Here is an 18,735-nt window from a genome sequence, read left to right as displayed (position 1 = left end):
AGATAAACAGAAACTTCAGGGGGCAGTAAATTTATGTTAATGGGGAGGAACAACTCAGAAAAGGAAGGTGAGAATGGCTGCACACCATATGATTAATGTCACTGAATTGTACTTGTAGAAACTGTTGAATCAGTGTATGTTTTGCTGTGTATATTCTCAACAACAAAATAAATAAAATTTTAAAAAACAACCAATATTACTGAACACATACTATGCGCTCAGCCCGTGCAAAGGTTTTCACATACATTAACTCATCGAATCCTTTACATGCAGTAAATGAATTAATATAGGTAGGATGCTTAGAATAGTGTCTTATACTGGTGGCTGCTTAAGAAACCTGTCTTTTATTATTAATAATCCATACAACCAGCCTATGAGGTATTGTTATTGTTGTTAGTGTTGCTGTCATTGTTACTATTTTCAGACAGGAGGCTGATGCTTAGCTTCCCTGGCCCCCAGCTGGTGGGTGATAGAACTGCATGCCAGCCCAGGCATCTGACTCCTGACTCCAGATCTTAACCCTACACTGTACTGCCTGTAGTGTGTAGGAGAAAGAGATACTTTGAGCCCTTCTTGTAGAGGCAACAAATACCAGTCCCTTTTCATTTCTGGTAAAAATTATTGATTGAATCGTACCTTGTTGCCCTTTCTTTCTTAGTCTCCCTTGAAGAGTGTTAAAGCTTTAAAACCAACTTCGAGAAAGTGCTAGAGACTTCTACCTGGTTTAAGGAACCTGAATACTGAGTAAAGAGTACCATTCAACAAATTTTTATTGAGCATCTACTATATACCAGGTAGTGTAGACATTGAGAAGAGAAGGAAATTCATAATCCTCATATTCCAGAGATGAGGATGGTGATAGATGATAAAATCGAACTAATAAGAAATAAAAATATTTCATGAATGGTGGTGACACTGAGCAATATTTTTACATACAATTCTTCCACTGAATAGCGTTGACTCTCAAAAAAAAATTTTTTTTTTTAAATCTAGATCTCTTATGATTATCTGGGTTAGGGAAACAGAGAAAGGAACAAAATCGCACTGTTATTCTTGTAGCAGAAATTTCAAAGGCCAAACATTGTGGTAAATTTTGCTAGCCCCTTGAAATGGTAGTGTGGTTGGCAGTTTCTAAGCAAAGGCAGAGAAATCAACCCAGAGCCCCTGTGAAGTCAGATGGGTGGGGGGTCCGCTCACACGGAGAATCAATAATTTCTGTAGTTGACTTTTTTTTAAAAGACCATGGAGAGAAAGGAGAGCTCAGGCAGTCACTAATGCAGTGGTATCTGTTCAGGCTTCTTTTTCTTCCATCTTTGAGTCTTACCCACCAGATTTGTTTGCAAAAAGGGCCTAATCCACTCCTTTTTTTTTTTGGTCCATGCATTGATTTAATAGTATCAAACCCTGAGGTCCTCGTGGTCTGCACCTGGGTTGCTTTTTCTCCTATTGAAGCAAGAGAAGTGGTTTAAGCCCCCGTCGCGCTCCCTACAAAGTTACACAATGATTAACTCAGGTCCCCTTATTAGGACCAGGCAGAAGAAAATCCCTTAGTCATCAGCATTGTGAAAATCCCAGAATGGTGTGTGTTCAATGAAAAGATTACCTTGGGCACCTGAAAAATAATGGAGGGGCTCAATAGAGAAACCATTAAGCCTGTCTACACACGCTAAGTCAGGTGGAGGGTCAGGGTCATTAGCAGGGACTTTCAGACCAGAGAAGCCTGCTTTGGACCTTCTGCCCCAATGAGTCAGCGCAGATAATTATTCAAATCCCTGAGACATTTGTTCTGGAGAAGCCATTTTAGGTTGTGTCTACACACACACAAACACACACACACAAAAGAAGTCTTAAATATGACTGGTCAATAATAGTAGCTTGATAGATATTTTGTTTTTCAACTGGATGATAGGCAGCATACCGGATAGGAGGTCAAAAGCTGTAACTTGTTAGCTGCATGACCTCAAGCCAAGTTACTTCATCGCTCTTAGCCTTAATTTCTTCAATCGTAAAATAGAAATATTAATGAGACCCCTCAGAGGGTTGTCCTGAGTATTAAATAAGCTAACAAATGCAGTATTCCTAAGTCGGTGCCTGGCAAGTAGTAAACACTCAAGAAATGTTAGTTATTGTTATTAGTTGTTGGGTGAACATGACTCAGCTGAGGTTTTGGAGAGACTGTGCATTTAGACATCATCTAAGAAGGGGGGCGGGAAACCATGGCGCAAACACCTTCATCCTCCAGCCTTTGATGTGGTACCTTGCTCGTAGTAAGTTTTCTTTGCTTCAAAAAAAAAAATCCCAATACCTGTTGCCATCAAGTAAATTCCGACTCATAGCAACCCTATAGGACAGAGTAGAACTGCCCCGTAAGGTTTCCAAGGAGTGGCTGGTGGATTCAAACTGCCAACCTTTTTGGTTAGTAGCCATAGCTCTTAACCACTGCACCACCAGGGCTCCTTTCTTTGCCTCAGGTGGGTGAAAACACGTTGAACAGTTTGCTCAAAGACAGCTTGCCTTCCTACCTTGGTCTCCATCAGCTTTTCCTTATTCGTTTCTCCATTTCTACCCTCCTTTTCCAGAACTGACTCCCTAGGGTGGGTGGTTCATGTATACTGCTAATGAAGGGAGACCATCCCACCAAAGGGGTTGATGAGAAAGCAGAGAATCTCAGCAAATGAAATCAGGCTGAAGTCACAGTTCTTGCCTGTTCTTTGAGGGCAGTCGAGAAAGGTCAGTCCAGATGTCTGGGTCAAACCCCTCTCCCTCGTCTTTGTCCTTTGTTCCAGGGCAGGTGGCTTGGAACCAGAGGGCTGCACAGAGGGCACTGGCCTGGGGAACTGCCCTCTTGCTCACCCCTCAGCTCAACCATCCTGAGGCAGGGGAGCAGAGGTCTCTGCAGGCAGCGTAGATGTTTTGAGGGCTAGTTCTCCAGGGCAGAGGGTACCAGAGAGTTAGTCAGAAAGTCTGCCAGGCTGAGAGTCAGCCCAGATGCTTGCTGGTAACCTGGGGAAATTCCAGCCTCCTTTTCATGGTATTAAATGGCCTGTGGGCTAGAGGTGGGCAGTGAAACTGGCTGTCCTCACCAAGATGAAGAGTATTTGCTTTTGTCTACACCAATAAACCAGCATTTCCAGTAATCGTGATCAGAATTTTATCAGTTTACCCATTGCCCTTTGGGGTCAGTTCTGACTCATAGCAATGCTATAGGATAGAAGGGGACTGCCCAACAGGGTTTTCAAGGCTGTACTCTTTATGGGAGCAGACCGCCATATCTTCTCCTGTGGAGTGGCTGGTGGGTTTGAACCACTGACCTTTTGGTTAGCAGCCAAGCTCTTAACCACTGCGCGCACCAGGGCTCTTTATGATCAGAATAGCTAACATGTAGTGAACATTTACCATGTGCCCAACACTGTTCTGAACACTTAGATGTATTATCTCATCCAATCTTCCCAGTATCCCTTCGAGTAATGTTATTATTATCCCCATTAATGTTACTTAGTAATGTTAAAGTAACATTGTTATTGAGCCCACAGAGAGGGCTCAGAGAAGCTAGGTAACTTTCTCAAAGTCACCAAATTAAACAGTGGCAAAGCCAGACTTCTGACCTAGCCAGTCTTGAACTCCTCCTCATAACCACTTCACTGTGAAGATTTCTTTTCAAGTTAAAAAAGGAAAAGGAAATCACTCCCATGTACACTTTAGACAATCATTATAGAAAAAATATATATATAAAGACCAAAAATAACTATAAAATAGGTAGTGCTTTTTAAGAAATGTGCATTTTATTCATCAAAACAACATCTACATGTATTTGTATAACTTGTGAGGCCTGTTTTTTATTTGGTCTGGAAACCGTGCCTGGGGCATGCTTGGGTGTTCTGGGCCTTAGCAGTGATTCCAGACCCTTAGTGAGCTGGGCAGATCTGTTCCTTCCTCTGTGTAGCTAGCAAAAAGACCTGTGGGTACCTAAAAGAAATGTGATGCTTAGAGGCAGCATGGCAGTCTGCTGGAGGGTTCAGGAGCCAGAGTCCTCGCTCTGGTTCTCCCAGTGTATTCACTCTGCTACATCTCAACATGTCAAATATAACATGTCTGCCTCTCAAAGAGACGAGACTCAGAGAACAGGAAGCTGCCTTAGAGGTAGCCGATCACATTCAGAGTGTCCTCCATATCTTCTATGTGAGCCATTCCAGTGAGGGTCTCTACCAGTGGAGATAGCCAGTCGCTGGCTGGACTGTGATGTTGTTTGAACCTTCTTCTAGGGTCCCTGCCATTTAACTCATTCATCCTGATTCTCTGCTCTGGAGCTACTGCAAACAAGTTCAGTCCTCTACAGTGAAGCTCGTTAACTGCATGGAGATTAAGGTTTTCTTTCCCATTAGCCCGTCTGTATTAGTGTGCAAGGGTTGCGGTAACAAAACACAGCAAAGGGTGGGGGGGGGGTGCTTTAAATAACAGCAAAGAATTACATCAGAGTTCTGGAAGCTGGGAGCCTGAGATCAGGTGTTGGCCATGTTGATTTCCTCCTGAGGTTCCCAGAGCGAACCTGCACCATGCCTCTTTCCTAGCTTCTCGTAGGCTCCAGGCTTCTTGCCTTGCAGCTGAAGCATCACATGACACCCTTCCTTTGTCTCCCTGTCTCTGTGTACTCTTTCCTCTTTTATAAGGGCGAAATACAGGATCAGGATCCACACTACTCTAATGCTGCTGCAGGTCAAATCCACCAGCCACTCCTTAGAAACCTATGGGGCAGTCCTACTCTGTCCTGTAGGGCTGCTATGAGTCAGAATTGACTCAACAGCATGGGGTTTTATTTTTTATTTTATTTCAGTTTTTTTGGTCTACTCTAGTAAGACCTCATGTTAAGCTAACTGATAACATCTCCAAAAACCCTGTTTCCAAACAGGGTTACATTCACAGGTTTAGGACTTCAACATATCTTTTGGCGGGGGACACAATTCAACGCATAACACCTTCCTTTCCCAAGCAAGATGCCTTTGCTTTCACTTTCTTTGTGGAATACCATTCCAGTCTCCCCTGTATCCTCACTGTCACCATCCTTCTTAAAGTTCCAATGGCCGGAGCCAAGATGATGCAACTCTGTGTGACTAAATAGCCATAGAGCCACAACTTACCTTGAGCCCTTTATTCCTGTTATTATGGGATGGAGGAGTAAGGGTGAGTGAGCAGGGAGCAGACAGATAACCAAGCCCAACAAACCAGACGCTGGTACAAGTAGGAGCGTGGAGAGTTTTCACTCGTGACGTTGAGCTTGCGTCTTCTTCCCAAACTGCCTTGAAAGGAATAGAATTTGGCTGGTGTCATCCTCCGGATTGGAACTGCATGTCAGTGGTAAAATGGAGAGTAGGCGTGTTTAAAGGTTGGTCATTTCAACTGTAGCAAAACTCCTACCAACTGCCAGGCATCAACTCTACAGAGCAAGGAGGCAGTTTCTAGCTGAGAAGAGTTCTTTTGCTCTGACCGCTGAAGCTTGAATTCCTTGTACTTTCTTACCTTTATTGAGGACACCAGGAGATCCAAAGGAGAAATTCAGGCTCAAAAGACCCACACGTCAGTCCTCCTGACTTAGGCCATGAGCAAATAAATTCCTAAAATTCTCTGGGTTTTAGTTTTCTCAGTTGCAAATGGAGATGAATAATAGCCCCTGTTTTCCAGCCTGGCTTAAAAGGGAAATGGTAGGAGAAAGTATTTTTGCAAAGTAAAAGAAATCCCATAAATCCTAGTGCAAAGGAAGGAGACTTTGAAGAAAGAAAGGCTACCTTCTTACCAGAACTAGATTCTGAAACAGGAAGGGAAAGGAGAGATTTGGGGGTTGGGAATTATTTAGTAGAAATATTAATTGTGAACAATCCGGAAAGCTTTCCCCAAATCTCTTTAAGGGCCACGAGTGGTTTCCTTAACCCACCAGCCATTGCAGGTGCTCAGCTCTGTCTACAACCATGTGGGCCCGTAGACTGACTGACACAGTATCTGCTCAATTTAGTCATTCCTCTGCTTATTTTTCAACCATTCTAAAGTCAGAACTGCTTGCTTGTTTTCCCACAAGTCTTCCCTCCACACGTCTTCCCTGAGAGCAATTTCTAAGCCAGGTACCAGGTGAGTCACTGGAGAGACAGCCATGAACAAAACCAATGCAGCCTTTGCCCTCGTGACGTTCTATGGGAGACAGAAATTGCACAAATAATTCCTGAATTGCAATTACAATCAGTGCTGCAAAGAAGTGTAGAGGTCTAAGACAATCTGTAACAGGAGGACCCTCAGCATCATCTTGGGTGCTGTCAGTGATTCAAGACAATGGAATATCTTACCTCTCAATGATTAACTGACCATTGTGTGTTCAGCCCTTTAAAGCTGATGAAGCATGTTCTCATGTTTCTCCCTTATGCACACTGTTAACCCTGAAAAGTTTCAGAAAGGTAGGAACCAAGTCTTGGGAACTTGAATCCGTATTCCCAGGGTCAACAAGATCTGGCACTTAACAGAACTTATGACTCTGGATCTTGGGCTCTTTCTATCTCACCCCTTCGGTTCACTGGCTTCTCTCCCTTGGGAGCTGACATTTTGAAAAGTAGCTTTGAGGAAGCCACAATAGGGAAAAGCACCCCAACAGGTACTTTCCCGGGAGTCGTTTGAGTGCAGAGTTGTGATTCGCCATATTGACGTCAGCCAAGTGGCAAGAGGCAGCCTCCCGGAGATGTGAAAAGACATCCTAACTGCTTCGTGTACATTGCAGTCTTTGTAGTTTCCAGTAAGACTGCAAACCCTTTCTAACCCCCAAAATGCAGCCCTTCAGTGTTACCTTTCCCTTAAGGAACATGTGTGACCTGAGTCAAAATGAGCGACGTATAATCTCAGACATACTCCCATCCATTTTGTCCCTCAAACCTGACTGTTGATTAATTTCTCACAGCACCAGAGCTCGCCCGGACTTCATACAAATTAGCCATCTTAGCTACCACTTGTCATGTGCTTACTACCCCCAGGGCTTTGTGTGCATTCACTGTGATGTCAGCCTATTAAAGTAGGCACTAATAGCATCTCCACTGTGCAGATGAGGTAACCAAGGCTCAGAAAGATGAAGTCACTTGCCCAAGGTCACACAGCTTACAGGTGTAGAGCTGGGATTCAAACCCGGGCCTGATTCCAAACTCCATGCCCTCAAACACTACACTCGACCACACTCCCTCTCCAAAAACTGAAGATACGTTTTATAACCACTTCCTGTATTTTCCCTCTGTGTTCTTCAGCATCTAAGGCCAGGAGACACAACAGCAGCCTGGGTACAGTTTTGAAAGGCTCTGGTAGACCCTCCCTGCCCCTACCCACAGACACCCATCTCCCTCCAGATTGAGAATATCCACCCATCACATCCCCTACTCTTGAAGGGAGTTGAGTTCATGGAAACTAAGAACTGAGGGATCCATTTAGGATAAACCTGCTGCCAAACTACACAAAGATCCAAGACGCACGAGGTGACAGTGCCTTGGCTCTTTCTCTAGATTAAGGGCGAATCAGTTTGGGCTTAGCTAGAATCATGTTTCACCCTTTTAAAGGGAGGGAGGAAAACGCGAAGCTCCCACACCAGCTAGAGAATCTGAATCAGCGAGCCTGTGCAATCTCTCTCTAACTCACTCTCTCTCCAAGGCAGCAGTGGCTATGGCTTGAAATAAAACAGCAAACAGATTTTATTTTTCAGTACCTTTTTGGTTTTTCCTGGGCAGCCCTGTGTGCCAGCATATTGTTTTAACTCCAATGGTGATACAGCATTGAGCTGTGAACAGTGAAACGCAAACAGCAAACTCACTTCTGTCTTCTTTCTTCCGCAGGTGAAGGCAGCTTCCAAATATGTGGATGTACCCGTGAGTACCTGAAAATTGTTCTCTTCTTTTCTTTCGTCAGAATTGTGATGGTGCTACTTTTGTTAGTTGGTGGTAAATTATATAGCCCTGCCTTGTGCCGTTAGAGAGGGGAGGGGAGCCGCAAATATTTCACAGTGAAATTGTGTTCAAGCGAGAAGAGGGTACAATTTCTTTCATCAAGAAGAGAGGCCCCGTTGGAGGCTAAATCCAGCTCCCTTTCGTTTTCGGTGGTTTCGTTTCTTGGTTCCGGTGGTTTCTCTGGTTTATTTCATGCTGTTTTCATTCCTGAACCGCCCCTCCTGTATCCCTACCTTGTGGGTAGGGCTGTGAGCTAGAAATTTGCACAAGGGTGTTGGTGGTTTTTTTAAAAAACAAATTCTGAATTTGTTCATTTTGGGGTCAATTCTGCAGTTGTTTTAAGGAAACCTTACAGAACTGCTTATAATTAGGACAGGCCTCATTAATGAAGAGAGCACTCGAAGTTCACAGATAAAGCACTTGAAGTTGTCCAAAATTTACATTTAAATTGAGGTTAAATACTACACATGAATGCTAGCATGTAGGATTACCTGTGGTGAATCAGGACACACTTATAGACAGACTCTGCCCCGCCTATTAGCACAGTAAAATTGGAGAGATGTAAGTATATTGCAATAAAGCGAGAAAGACAACGATTCTGTCTCTCCATTACTAACAAAGAGGTGTGAGTCTATGACAAAATGTTAAACCTAGACAGCTTATCTCAGCAGCCACCAAGGGCCTTGTACTGAACGTTTCTCATTCTGAACGTGCTTAAGTGCTGTCCTTGTTCAAATACTTATTTGTTAAAATTTGTTTTTTTTCCTGAAAGGATTTATATTAACATTTAAATTCATTTCCCCAGGAAGCTAAGTGTGTAATGGTTTATTGGCTTATTTCTCCAAGGAAGACAAAATGGAAAATTGGAGTGAACTTAGCATTAGCACATACTCTATTTGTTTAATGAAAGAACGTACAATCAATAATTACGCTTTGAATTTATATAATGTTTCTCATCAGGGGATCTCAGACACCTCCACATAGATAGTCCTAATAATGGAGACTGAAAGTAGCTCCCATAGCTGCAGCCAGGAGAGAAGTTAAGTAATTCACTTCCCCAAGCCCCATAGTATGAACTTTCAGTTCACAGGGAACAAGCTACTCAAAACCTGATTTATTTCTGCACCCTTAAAATGGAGATAATAATACCTAACTCATGGGGGTGCTGGGCAAATTAAATGAGATGACATATAAGGCACACCGAGCACCATACCTGCCCGGCGCTTGGTAGACACAGCAGCAGGAGAGGAGCATGTGGCGGTGGTAGAATGCCTACTCTCCATTGAACAGGTGGAGGGAGGGGGTGGGGTGAACTTGCTGACATCAGCCCCTCGCCCGCACTGGTCTGCAACAGTGATTTAAACTGAAATTCCAGGCTCCCGACCCAGAGATCTGGAGCCCCGGAGGGTGCAAACAGTTAACCCACTCAGCTGCTAACTGAAAGGTTGGAGCTTCAAGTCCATCCAGAGGTGCTCAGAAAAAAGACCTGGCCATCTACTCCAAAAAAAAAATCAGCCATTGAAAACCCTGTGGAGCACAGCTCTACTCTGACACACATGGGGCCGCCATGAGTCCGAGCTGACCCTAAGGCAACGGGTTAACCCATAGATCTGGTGGCTGGGGTTTGTTTTATGTAGGTCTCCAGACAGGGGCGAGACTACAACAGTGAGGTCTGAATGGGTGGCTGGAAGGCAAGACCCAAACACCTGGAGAGGTTTTATCTGGCAGTGAGTACTAGCATCAGGTTATGTTAGGTTAAGTCCCATGACACTGGCATTTTTGGTAGGTCAAAAAAAGTCAAGTATGAGCAGCTTAAAGTGGTTCGGGAAACCCTGGTGGCATAGTGGGTAAGTGCTACGGCTGCTAACCAAAGAGTCAGCAGTTCGAATCTGCCGGGAGTTCCTTGGAAACTCTATGGGGCAGTTCTACTCTGTCCCTATAGAGTCGCTATGAGTCAGAATCAACTCGACGGCACTGGGTTTGGGTTTTTTTTGTTTTTTTTTAATGTGGTTCAACCTCATAATTCCTCTAAGACGGATTCGGATTTGTTGTGAAGATAAGGGGAAAAACGGACTGTGTATTGACATGAAAGGTGCCTTGATCTGTCTTCATCAGTGTTTATGGATTAATTACGCTCGGTCAGAAGCCTTGCTAGCCTATGAAGGCACCAAAGGAAATTCACAGCTTTTCCGCTCTCTGGGTGATACAAATGGTTAGTGCCCTCAGCTAATAACTGAAAGACTGGAGTTTCAAGTCCACCCAGAGGCACCTTGAAAGAAAGGCCTGGCAATCTACGTACTTCCAAAAATATCAGCCATTGGAAACTCTATGGAACGCAGTTGTCCTCTGACACACCTGGGGTCACCATGATTGAAGTCGACTCAACAGCAGCCATGGTTTTTTTTCCCACCCTCTGGAGAGGCAGAAGAAAATGCCGCAGCATATGCTCCGAGATGTGGTGCACGGACCACTGATGATAGTAATGTAATTACAGCAACAAGCAAACCTTATAAAGCACTCACTCGGGGACAGGCACCATCCTGAGAGCACTTTACATTTTATCTCACAACAAGCCCAATTGAAGGACGAGGACAGTGAGGCACAGAGGTCAGTTTGCCCCAGGTCCCACAGCTGGCAAGTGGCAGAGCTGAGATTTAAATGTACACTCTTACAGCTGTGCCAACGACAAGATAATCTGAGCTACTGCATAGATGAACATCTTCTATTTGGATAGTTAAGTTAATTATTTTAGGGAGTATTAGAAAAAATATAGCTAGCACATCGAGGCCATGATTTCACCAATCACTATGTCTTAGGACACAGCTACACTGTAGCATTCAGTTGATTAAAAAATACGTTTATAGCAATAATTACAGTAATAATAATATAATAAATATTGTAGTAAACAGTTTTATAGTAAATACGTACATACTTATATGTACATTATCTACTTATGGTAAATGTCTTAGTTATCCAGTGCTGCTATAACAGAAATACCCAAGTGGGTGGGCTTAACAAACAGAAATGTATCTTCTCACAGTTTAGGAGACTAGAAGTCCCAATTCAGGGTGCTGGCTTAGGGGAAGCCCTTCTCTTTCTGTGGGCTCTGGAGGAAGGTCCTTGTCTCTTTCGAGCTTCTTCTCCTGGGCGATCTCCACATGGCTTAGCATCTCTCTTCCCCCACCCTCTGCTTGCTCACTGATTTATTTAATCTCTTTTGTGTTCGGAGAGAGATTGATTTAAGACAAACCCCACATCAATCTGTTTCATTAACATAACAAATAAAACCCATTCCCAAATGGGATTATAGCCACAGGTATTAAAAAAAAAAAAACCCACTGCCATCCAGTCCACAGAGCAGAGCTGCCCCATAGGGTTTCCAAGGAGTGCCTGGTAAATTTGAATTGTCAGCCTTTTGGTTAGCAGCCGAACTCTTAACCACTGTGCCACCAGGGCTCCAACCACAGGTATTAAAAAAAAAACCAAACCCATTGCTGTCGAGTTGATTCTGACTCATAGCTACCCTACAGGACTGAGTAGAACTGCCCCATAGAGTTTCCAGGGAGCATCTGGTGGATTTGAACTGTCAGCCTTTTGGTTAGCAGCCGTAGCACTTAACCGCTATGCCACCAGGGTTTCCATCACAGGTGTAGGGGTTAGGATTTACAACACATATTTCTGGGGGGACACAATTCAATCCATAACAGTAAATAGTAATCATTTACTTCTTGAAACAACCCTAGAAGGGGGTATTATTATCGTCCCATTTACAGCTGAGGAAATGGAGGTCGCCTGGCAAGTAGTAGCAGACGGAATACCCCGGTGCTGGCGGTTTGCCTGTAGTTCCTGTGCTACCCGTGGGAAGCTGCAGCAGGCTGGCCCTGGCTCCCGAGAGGCCGTTGTGTGTGTTTCTTTCCAAGTCCACCTCCAGCAAGGTCACATGGTAGCTGGAAATCAGCCATGGTGGGAGTATTGACACCATGGAAGTTGGCATCACCGTAAATTAGCATTTGTTTTTTGTTTCTGTTTTCAAGAGCCAGTTTACCAGCCGTCACTGACTATGACCTACTAAGTCTGCGCTCCTCAAACCAGAATGTGCAGCAGTAATGCTTGGCGAGGTTTTTTAGTTTGCTTCCTTTTTTAAATAACAATCCCCAGCCTCTTGCCTCCAGAGATTCTGATTTGGTAGTTGTAGGGTGGAATCTCGGAATCTCTTTCTAAAAAGCTCTCCATGTCATTCTGACCTGTAACAAGCTTGGGAACTAGTGGTGACCCTGGCTGCTTATTGGAAGCTCCCGGGAAGCTTTTCCAGATATTAATGGCTGTGGTCACTTGCCAGAGAAATTAAAGCCGAACCTCTGGGGCGGACCCCAGGCATCAGTATTTTCTTAACACTTCCCAGTTAAGAGCCGTTGGATAAAATCATTTCTTGAGTTGTTTCTAGCTCTGAAGGCTCTGAGTCCATGTGTGTTCTCCATGAGGTTTTTGGCACACAGTTTATGGGTTTAGTTCCGTGTGGGGACTAGTAGTTAGCTACCTTAGAGATTTGTCTCTTTTAGTTATGGACACTAATGGAGAACAGCGCTGTCAGCAGTCACTCAAAACATGGCAAACGTTGAAAGCCTGTCTCTTTGTCTTGGATGCAGTATTCGACCCTTTGGTATATGTAGCAGATTTGCATTCCTAATTAGGGCTTGCTTAGAATACTGAAAATTGGAGTTTTTTTCCCTCAATCTCAGAAGTGTCCTGTTAGGGGCAAGTTTAGATGAAAATGTCCTGTTTTCCCTAAACCAGAGTGGTTTATGCACAAATTCTCTCTTTCACACATAGATGGAGTTAACCATACAGATATTTATTTGTTGCAGGTTTAATGTGTTTCCTAAAATCTATGCCCTAGTCCATCAGTCTGCCACATTTAAAATAAGTAAACAATATCACTTAGAAGTTTGTCCTGCTACATGTAGGTAGCAATGTGGCATAAAGCCTTATTTATCCTGTAATATCAGTTGTTCAGACAAGTATATTTCCCAGCTAAATACAGGTTATCTTATTGGTGAGCAGTCTTTATTTGACCCATTTGGGTTGGAAATCTACTTAGAATACATTGCACACCCTTGCCTGACTCTCTAAACAGGGTTGTTGCTAGCTCCCATTGAGTCCGCCTCCAATTCATGTTGACCCCGTGCACAATGGAATGAATCGCTGCCCCAGCGTCCACCATGATCCACGATCGGTTGTGGATCAGACCATTGTGATCCACAGGGTTTTCACTGACTGGTTTTTGAAAGTAGATCACTGGCCTTTGTTCCTAGTCTGTTTTCATCTGGAAGCCCTGCTAAAACTTGTTCGGCATCACAGCAACACGCGAGCCTCTACTGACAGACGGGTGGTGGCTGCACATGGGGTACATTGGCCCGGAATTAAACCCAGGTCTCCCGAATGGAAGGCTGAACAACCAATGCCTCATTAAATAGGGGATACTTGCTGCCATAGAGTCGATTCCGACTCATAGTGACCCTACAGGGCAGGGTAGATCTGCCCCCATAGGGTTTCTAAAGCTGTGATCTTTATGGAAGCAGATTGCCACACCTATCTCCTACAGAGCAGCTGTTGGATTTGAACCACCGACCTTTTGGTTAACAGCAGGGTGCTTAACCACTGCATCCTCAGGGCTCCTTATTAAATAGGGTACTGACCGTAATTTAATTTAATCTTTGTTCAGTGGCTCAGGATCACCACTATAACTGTCTATTTCCTCAGAGGCTACACAGTGAAACACTTTCCCAGGTGGTTGGCCTTCCCCCTTACGTGCAGGGCATCAGGAGAAGTGAGCATTCTTTCTTATCTGCACACTGTTTCATCCAGTTCCCCTCTTCCCCGTTCCTGGGAAATCGTGCCTTGGAATTTGGTATGTCGTCATCGTCATTAGCTGCAGTCAAGTCAGCTTAGATTCATGGCAGCCACATGTACAACACAACGAAAGGCTGCCCGATCCTGCGCCATCTTCATGATCATTGGCATGTCTGAGCCCATTGTTGCAGCCGTTGTGTAGTGCCTCCCAACCTAGGGGCTCATCTTCCAGCACTCTATCAGACAGCACCCTGTGTGACCCGTAGGGCTTTCTTTGGCTAATTTTTGGATGTAGAGCATCAGGCCGTTCTTCCTAGTCTGTCTTAGTCTGGAAGCTCCACTGAAACCTGTCCGCCACGGGCAACTCTGCTGGTATCTGAATACCGGTGGCACAGCTTCCAGCATCACAGCAACACATAAGCGCCCACAGCACGACAAACTGACAGACGGGGGTGGGAATTGGATATAAAGCCAGTTTCAAAGGAGATGGCTGTGGTGGGGACTGAGGACTTTTAGGAGATAGCTGCACATGTCTAGCCCAGACACTATCATTTTCATTCGATGTTGGCTCCCCTGAGGTCCCTTTTCTCGGTTCTAAAGGAGATTCTGAAGGTAGGCAAGGCTACGGAGTGACGTAGTATTGTGAGGAGAAAATCAGAAGCGCTCATGTTTGGGTAGCAATTTACAGTTGTTTAGGCATTAACTGATCATCTAAACAGTGCTTCCAGGTAAGTAGTAGAAAAAAAAAAAAAAAAGTAGTAGAGCTGTTATTAATCCCATTGTATGGCTAAGTAACCGAGGCCCAGAGAAGTTTGAATGGTTTGCACAAAGTTCCCATTTGTGGGGGATCTAGTAAAATCTCCAGTAGTCTGACTGAAGAGCTGAACAAAGGAGTGGGGAGGGGGCATTTACTCATTTGTTTATGCACTCATTCATTCAGCACATATTTACTGAGCACCTACTATGTGCCAGGCTCCATTCTAAGTACTGGGGACACAATAGAAAGTAGACAAAACAAAGCCCTCATCTTCATGGAGATTGTGCTCTAGTGGGAAAAGACAGACAAAACAACTAGATAATATAAGGTGAGCTATATTGATGAGTGCTATAAAGAAAAAATGGGGTCCTGGTGGTGTAGTGATTAAGAGCTTGGCTGCTACCCAAAAGATCAGCAGTTTGAATCTACCAGCCACTCCTTGGAAACCCTATGGGGCAGTTCTGCTCTGTCCTATAGGGTTGCTGTGAGTTGGAATTGACTGGATGACAACGACTTTGATTTTGATTTCCAGTTGAAGAAAAATAAGCATCCAAAGATAGAGAACCATGGAGTTTCTTAACTACCTGGGTGAAATGAACCATACTGATTTAAAAAGAAAGAAACTTTTTCAAAACTTAGTGAAATGCCCCTTTGAAAAGGACAGTAAACCTAAGTGAAGAAAGGAATGGTGAAAATAACGGTAATTGTAGATCTCTGTTGTTAGCATTGTGGGTTACTAATTGGTATGACGAATTTGGCTTTGGATCGTAGCTCTAAGATGGCTGTGAGTACCCAGGAAAAGGCCACATCTGCCACAAACATCATTAGGGAAGAAATGGAGACAATAAGTTTCTCCAGTCCCCCCAGACAGGGGTCCCTGTTCCTTCCCGAGAAGGGCCTCTGATGTGCGGCTGCCAAAGGGAGAGAAGGAAAGAGATGCCAGCTTAGAACTGAGAGCTCGCACTTCCTCCCATTGGAGAACCACTATTGTTTTGTATCAGAAAACTGCAACAATTATAGGACCATCATGGATCCTGCTCAATCCACTGGCTGAAAATTGCTTGAAAGTGTAACATTTGACTTCTGTGGCTTTGGGTTGTCCTCATTGTTTTTCAAATTAATACCTTGTCATTGTTTTAGCAGGTGTTAAGAAATGTTACCAGCATCCCGGGGGCCAAGCTTTGGCCCTTTGCTTGGTAATTGTTTGCTTTGTATCAGGGGGGAAAAAAAAATACAGTCCTACTGTTTCCAAACCTTCTTCATTTTCACCCTGGAAATTACACAGAAGTGTTAACTAACTTCAATTTGCAGTGCCTGACAGTCACGTCTTGCAGAAAAATGATACTTTGTGATCTAAGGTAAATCACAGGAATGAAAACTCCTCTTTTTAGTGATTAGCAAACATACATACCTACTGTGGAAATGTAAGGGGTTTGTGGCAGCTCTCCTAATGACCCATATTACAGTGTTTTAATGGGTTTCTCTGGAGAGAACTTTGATTGCGACATTTCAAGCAGTGTGCATTCTGAGTTTCTTTTTCTTACAATAAATTATTTCCTAACTACTGGATGAACCACCTGCTTACCTTTCCAGAAAATCTAATTTATTTAAAAATCAAATCTTTTCTCTCTCTCTCCTCTCTTTTTTTTAATCCTGCGTGGGGATGCAAAGAGAAGTGGTCAGATGTCTCCTAAGTAACCCGATTAGCAAAGCCTCACTACATGCTCAGATTGAACTCCCCTGCCCCCCCCAAAATGTGATTTGGGTCGGAGGGACGTGGATTGAAATGTGGTGTTTTTACTAAGCACTTTCTCAATTTTTTTTTAAGAGCAAAGGGGATGGGGAAGGCTGTCACCTTTCTAATGATAGTTTGAGGATGGTAGAAAACAGATGATTTTGTTACTCTTTAATTGGGGTTTCAGTCTAAAAAACAGCTGGAAAATGTCTCTGGCGTATCCAGTGAAGACTGATCCATTGGATTTTTTTCTAACAAAAAAAAAAAATCAGTAGTAGAAAAAATATTTATAAGATCCTACAATCCTGACTCCCTTCTTAGCCAGCCTTGATTTCTGGAAAGAGCAGGAAGTTCTAATATCAGTTCCTCCCAGTGGAGGCTGTGGCTGCAAGGTGAACCAGCAAAGGTGGGGTGGGGTGTGGAGGCGGGGGAGAGTAAAGATGCAGGGAAGAGAAGGAAGAGTCGCTGTCTGAAATTCCATTTTCATGTTTTCCTGTTTCTTCACAGAAACCCGGAATGGACGTGGCCGATGCCTATGTGACTTTTGTCCGACACTCCCAGGACGTCCTGCGTGATAAGGTCAATGAGGAGATGTATATAGAAAGGTTATTTGATGTAAGTAAATGCCTTCTCCTCCTTGAAGAGCAAGGAGGAGACCCTCCAAAATGTGACAAAATAAGAGACAGGAGGATAAGTCACATTTTGAGAAAATGGATTGGTCCCGATGCAAACAAAATCTTTCCCTCTCCCTCTGCCTTAGGCTCTTCTCTGTTTTGTGTCTGTTCCAAACCCGCTCTGGTGTGGCAGTGTCTCAGTCCCAGTGTGTGTGATACATAGGAGAGTGCACAGCCTCATGGCGGGCAGGCTCCAGCCTACAGGGAGCATGTGAGACAGCTTCTTGGTCGTGGTTCTGCGCCTGGCAGTCTGGCCCCTCTTTAGGCCGATGTTCTTGTCGGGGAAGCTGAGGCCAACTCCCTCTTGGGGCAGTGGTACCAGCTGTGGCAGGCAGATGTGCAGTGAATGTTACATTGTTACCGCCTCAAAGATGCTCTCATGTCTGGAAGATTAAAACCCCCAGCCCTGGGTCTCAGAAACACTGATGCTGCAGCTGCTCAGCTGTTTTGGTCCTCCCTGCCCGCCCGCCCGCCCACCTGGAAACCTCCGAGAATCAGCCGGTCTACAACGAGCAGGTACACTAGGCTGCAAGACCCAGATTTAAACTTTTCCAAAAGCATGCTTTCCCAAAAACCTACATTTCCGAGGGTTAATCGCTATCAAGCAATCTTATTTCCACTGTGACTATATCTGCCCTGCCAAAGCAAGCCACTGAGGCAAGCAATAGATAAATAAATAAAATAAAGAAATCTGCTTCAGTCTCAAATTGCCTGCTTCCTTCAGGCCAAAGCAGACAGAGCTGCCTAAGCCAGCCAGCTATTTTGCCTCAGGTTTCCACCGAACTTGCCAGCGTAGACCCGGCCAGAGTGCATGGAAGCCAACATGTGTGTCTCCGTGTGGCTCTGTGTGCAGCATCTTTCTGTCTCGTGAAGTGCGAGCCCCTCCCGTCCAGGTTTCCGTATGTTTAGTGCCAGCCCAAACATTAGTGTTTTGGTCTACTATGGAATCCGTGTTTCTCTGTTTCTTCCGTGATTGTGTTCCGCAATTTGCATTGAGTTTTTTGTTGTTGTTGTTTTTGTTCCGCAGCTAACAGCTCATTGCTGGCACGGCTTTGGGATTCTGTCACTCCTGACTCTCATAGGCTTTGTCTTCCAGCTCACTCGCTTTCCTCATGTGTTGAAAAGGCTCCTTCCCGAGGCCCTTTTCCAGTCACCCCCTTTCTGTGCTCATACCCCCTTCTCTGCATCACCTTCCTTTGAGAAACCCCTCTTACTTTTTAATTCCCACCCGTCCCCTCTCTTTCGGATTAAAATGGAACTTATCTCTCATGTCAAATGTTTTATCACATTGTATCAAGTGGCATGAATCAGAATCAAATAATCTTCCTGTGGACATCTTCTAGCATGACCCACCCACTGGGAATGCCCCGTGCGTGCACAAAGCGCTCTGCATGCCTGCCTTTATGGGAGTCCAGAGCCTAGCCTGTCTGGGTCACAGTCACCCATCCGATAGGCATTGAAAACAGACAGGCTCTGAGCTGGGAGTGCCGACACCGTGCCCATCTCTGCCGAATTAAATTACAAGCCACAAATTTTCAAGAAGCCTGTGGATTGTTCTTTTCAATGCCTAGGTTGCCTTTTTTTTTTTTTTTTTTTTTGGATCAGTATTTTCCAATTCTCAGTTTTGTGCAGCCCGTGAGTGAGTGTGCGTGCATGATCCTGTGTGAGCGTGTGTGCGGATAACCTCGAGCTCTTAAATGCTTCAAGACATCTAGTACTGAATTCGACGTTTGATCTGCGGTTTAGCCTGTCGCTTTGTTG

At 44.4% G+C, this 18,735-nt stretch overlaps 1 protein-coding gene across 3 annotated transcripts in view; it reads left to right on the top strand.

Moving 5' to 3' along the window:
• The window catches only part of CADPS (calcium dependent secretion activator), a 578,687-nt gene that overhangs the window by 520,997 nt on the left and 38,955 nt on the right, over window positions 1–18,735 (top strand). For all 3 annotated transcript variants that reach the window (XM_049861704.1, XM_049861703.1, XM_049861702.1), the window contains 2 exons: window positions 7,848–7,880; window positions 16,808–16,915. In XM_049861704.1, coding sequence (XP_049717661.1) covers window positions 7,848–7,880; window positions 16,808–16,915 — 141 coding nt within the window. The remainder of the gene's footprint in view (window positions 1–7,847; window positions 7,881–16,807; window positions 16,916–18,735) is intronic.

This window comes from Elephas maximus, chromosome 20 (assembly GCF_024166365.1).
Source record: "Elephas maximus indicus isolate mEleMax1 chromosome 20, mEleMax1 primary haplotype, whole genome shotgun sequence".
In the NCBI taxonomy this organism is placed as follows: Eukaryota; Metazoa; Chordata; class Mammalia; order Proboscidea; family Elephantidae; genus Elephas; species Elephas maximus.
The sequence above is the reverse complement of the archived record's forward strand: the minus strand, read 5'-3'. Positions and strand labels throughout refer to the sequence as shown.